Source organism: Rhinopithecus bieti, unplaced genomic scaffold (assembly GCF_001698545.2).
Source record: "Rhinopithecus bieti isolate Rb0 unplaced genomic scaffold, ASM169854v2 scaffold_27781, whole genome shotgun sequence".
Classification (NCBI taxonomy): Eukaryota; Metazoa; Chordata; class Mammalia; order Primates; family Cercopithecidae; genus Rhinopithecus; species Rhinopithecus bieti.
In genome coordinates, this window is record NW_016812388.1 from 1,400,461 (window position 1) to 1,405,024 (window position 4,564).

Here is a 4,564-nt window from a genome sequence, read left to right on the forward strand (position 1 = left end):
TTTTTTTTTTTTTTTTTTTTTTTTTACAGTTTTACTCTTTCTTAGCATCAGTTCCATCATGGGAGACTGACAAGGAAGAATCACAACATGTAAAAGCTAAAAGAAACCCCTTATACAGTCCAGTGCTTACAACCTTTAAAACACATTAAAAGCTTGAGGAATTTGTTAACACGCAAATTCCCAGGCCTAACCACAGAGACACGGATTTAGATGATATGGGGTAGATCCCAGTAAAGCAGCCCAGGTGTTTTTGAAACAGATGGATCATGAACCAAACTTTAAGAAATAGCAATGTACTGCCTCACTTTTAGATTAAGAAATTTAAACTTAGAGAGCTTAGTGATTTTCCTGAGGCCTTATAATTAGCTAGGGGCAAAGAAGACATTAGACTAGCAGCCTCCTATCAAGTACTCAAATCAGAGAATGATTTCAAGAATAAACACAAAAAGTAAAAGTTGTAAGAAGATTTAAGACAATATTAGTTGACTGCCTTTGTAAGCCATATTGACTTGATCTTCCAAAGAACTTCCAATGAGTATAAATCTCTAAGATTCAGTTATCTGTTCTTCCATGACATATAAGAGATACTCTATATTTATTTATTTATTTGTGTATCTGTCTCTCCCCATTGGACCACAAATTCACTACAGGCAGGGATGATATGTTATTGCCTTGTACATCTCAAGGAGCACCAGAATATCTAATAAATAATAATCAATCCTCTTTTGTTTCTGTTAAACATGTCAATCTATCTTATACTGGTAGGCCACTAAGTAAGAAATATGAAAACATTTTTTTGTAAAATGAAGTAAGACTACAAACTTGAATCCATAGTCAGAATACAGGAGTCCCACTCCTGGCTGTATCACTAATGAGATGTGTTTCCTTAGGCCAGGCACTTCACCATCTCTGGCTACTTTTTCACCAGCAAAGTAAGGTTAAAACTACGTCATTTCTCTTCCTGTGAAGCATGCTATTTTCTAACATATATCTCATGCTAAGAAAGAAAATAAGAGCAGAAAAAAAAAGCAAAGACTTTAGAGTCACCAAGGCCTGATTTTGAAACTTGGTTCTGTGACAAACTATATAATGAGTCTTGGTCAAGTTACTTACCCTTACTCCATTAGTAAACTGGGTATAATATCTATCTCACATATATAAAGCACCAGTCTCAGTACCTGGCACCCAGAAGGTACTCAACATGTTCCCTTCTCTAACAAAATTTAAACCAATTATTTATCCTCTAACAGGATATTTACGACCGTGGTAAATTTAAGCATTAAATGTGAATGGCAGGACACACTGTTAAATCTGCAGCAAAGATTAGAGCAAAAAGATGGATGTTTTCTATCACAGCTAAGAAGAGTACATTATTTGCCTCTACTGTAATCTCATTGTCTGTGACCTACTGCTGTCACAAACAGTGTAGGCAAGCAACTCAACTCTAACCCTGGCTTTAGTGAGACACACACCTCATAAACAGTGGGGACAAACAAAATCACACAGTTCCTGTCCTCCCACAAGGATCTGTTACTACCTCTGTAAATCTCTTGAGAGTCACTCCTATCTCTGTGCCAAATTCTAGAAATTACTATATTCTCTGCTGGGTGAATCTCTTCCTGATGAACTGGTTTTAGATCCCTTCTCTTGCATTTCTATCAAACAACATATAATGCAAAAAATTAACTCCAAAGGCTTTGAAAGAATTTTTAAATACCTGGTGCCTCAAGAAGATTAGGCTCAACTAGGTGAAGGTAAAGGTTCTGTCAAATAATTTGGCTTTTCTAATGCCAATTCATGGCCCAGTTAGAACTGCTACCTACAAAGTTATGTGATAATGTATAATACACATGAACAAAAAAGTACAAATTATTCTTTCACTGTATTAAATGTTGTATAAGAAGTTGTATAAAATCAACTAATATAATTACAAGAAATAATAAAATATTACAACTCAAATATTTTGAGTTAACAGTTTAAAGCACATTCAATGTGATATGGCTATCCATGCAGTTCTTCATTTTAACAATTATCTCTCAAAAGTAAAAGTTTGTTTTAAAAAAAACTATGATCAATTTCTTTGCTTCATACTACAGATTTCCCAATTTGTTTAAGAGATTAATCTAAATGTGTACAGCAAGAATGGCTGAAATAATTTTTTAATCACAAATGCGTTTCTTTTTTTTTTTTTTTTTTTTTGAGACAGGGTCCCTCACTTTGTCATCTAGGCTGGAGTGCAGTGGTGCAGTCTCCAGCTTATTGCCAGCCTCTTGCCTCAAGGGCCTCAAGCAATCCTCCCATCTCAGCCTCCCAAGTATAGGCACACGCCACCACACTTGACTAATTTTTTATTTTTTTGTGGAGATGAAGTCTCATTATATTGCCCAGGCTGATCTTGAATTCCTGGGCTCAAGCGATCATCCTGCCTTAGCCTCCCAAAGTGCTGGGATTATAGGCATAAGCCACCATGCCCAACCTGTATTTCTTAATGTTCTACAAAAACAGTTCTGCTTATAAGCCTCAGGCACTCAATCATATTTTATCAAACAGCAATTCTGCTTTTTTTTTTTTTTTTTTTTTGAGACGGAATCTTGCTCTGTCGCTCAGGCTGGAGTGCAGTGGCGCAATCTCAGCTCACTGCAACCTCCATCTTCCAGGTTCATGCCATCCTCCTGCTTCAGCCTCCTGAGTAAGCTGGGACTACAGGTGCCCGCCATCAAGCCTGGCTAATTTTTTGTATTTTTAGTAGAGATGGGGTTTCACCATGTTAGCCAGGATGGTCTTGATCTCCTGACCTGATGATCTGCCCACCTCAGTCTCCCAAAGTGCTGGGATTACAGGCATGAGCCACCGTGCCTGGCCAATTCTGCTTCTTTTAATGATGATAAAGCTGATGATGTACAGTGTATTGGATGGGAATGTGTATTACCAAAAAAGTATAATATTAGTTCTATGGACATCTAGAACAGTCATAATGTGCACTCAATAAATATTCACTGAAAAAAATAAACCAAGCTTTTCTTTTTTTTCAATATGTCTAATGTGCCCATAGGCTACTTTTTAGGATTAACCAGTTTCATTAATGATTTATGACCTTGTAATTAAAAGTTTAGAAGAGACATAATTCAGCAACTCAATTTACAGTTTACTGGAACTTCATTTTACAGAATTAACCAAAGTAAAGCATATTCTATAAAATGAATTTATTATGTATCATCTCTGTATGAAACTATAATTACTTACCTAAACATGCTTGTACAGATTTAAGATGAAGGTGCCACATATGCAGAATAGAGTTATTATTGCTGTCCTTCTCAATTACTACTAGAAAGAACTTTTCTGAAAATGGTGGTGGGCGGTATCCTATTATTCAAAGGAAAAGGATATTTAAATTAGTATGCTTTTATAGGGTTAAAAAAACACTTTTTAAAAGCTACCACCACCTCTTGATATGCACAGAAGTTGGGAAGAAAAGGCAAGAAATACCTTTAGGAGGAGTTTTATATAATTTTTGTGCCAAAAGTTAGATAGCTATCAAGGACTAATGAAGTTATGTCAAAAGTACACAAAAGCTAATATGAAAGGATACCCACTGGTCAAAGAGGGGACACTTTGAGCATCAAAGAATAAAACTGAATACAATTTGTTAAAACATATTTATCCTATTACAAACTAGGAGTTCACACAAATACCAAAAGAGGCTACATACAAAAGAAAGGAAAGGAAAGGAAAGCAGCAGAAGAATGGAAGGAGGAGAGAAGGGAAGTAAGCGGGGTGCTGAGCATACAAAAGCTCAAGCCGGCCTCACAGGATGCTCCTGGAGTAACTGAGGCACTTACTCCTTATTTAGAGAACTGGCAATTAAAAGGAAATAATAAAATATTCAACCTTTCTTGTATGAAAACAGCATTAAAAAAAACTTAACTTGTGGGAGAAGGAGTAGTGGTAGGGTAAAGAAGAAATTTTGTAGAAATTTCACGCATTTTTTAAAGAAAAGACATTACTTGTATATATAATTTTCCCTGTTGACAATTATAGTCTTCATAACTGAAAATGAGATCTATGCAGGATAATAAAAGCTTTCCTTAATAATGAAAACTCATAATGACAACTTATTGGCAATGAGCGCTGCTAGAGTTAAAATTCTGGCCTCTAACCATTTCCATTAAAAGAAACAGTTTGGCACTGCATGTTCTCACTCATAAGTGGGAGGTGAACAATGAGAACACACGGACACAGGGAGGGGAACATAACATATCGGGGCCTGTTGAGGAGTAGGGAGCTAGGGAGGGGAGAGCATTCGGAGAAACACCTAATGTAGATGACGGGTTGACAGGTGCAGCAAACCACCACAGCACGTGTATACCTATGTAACAAACCTGCATGCTCTGCACATGTATCCCAGAACTTAAAGTATAATAATAATTTTTTAAAAAGGAACAGTTTGGAAGGATGATTCCATTCTTGCAAAGGACAGCTACAAGATAAATCCAGGAAAATATTGTGCCTGAAAGAAAGTAAACTATTACGGCAAGATGGCCGAATAGGAACAGCTCCAGTCTCC

General features: G+C 36.4%; 1 protein-coding gene across 1 annotated transcript in view; it reads right to left on the reverse strand.

The window, feature by feature from the left end:
• Nucleotides 1-3,363, reverse strand: part of DMXL2 (Dmx like 2) — a gene marked incomplete at its 5' end in the record, with an annotated part of 66,610 nt that extends 63,247 nt beyond the window's left edge. The window contains 1 exon segment of the mRNA XM_017896174.1: nucleotides 3,244-3,363. Within this exon segment, the coding sequence (XP_017751663.1) occupies nucleotides 3,244-3,363 (120 nt within the window).
• Between the last annotated feature and the right edge of the window lie 1,201 nt (nucleotides 3,364-4,564).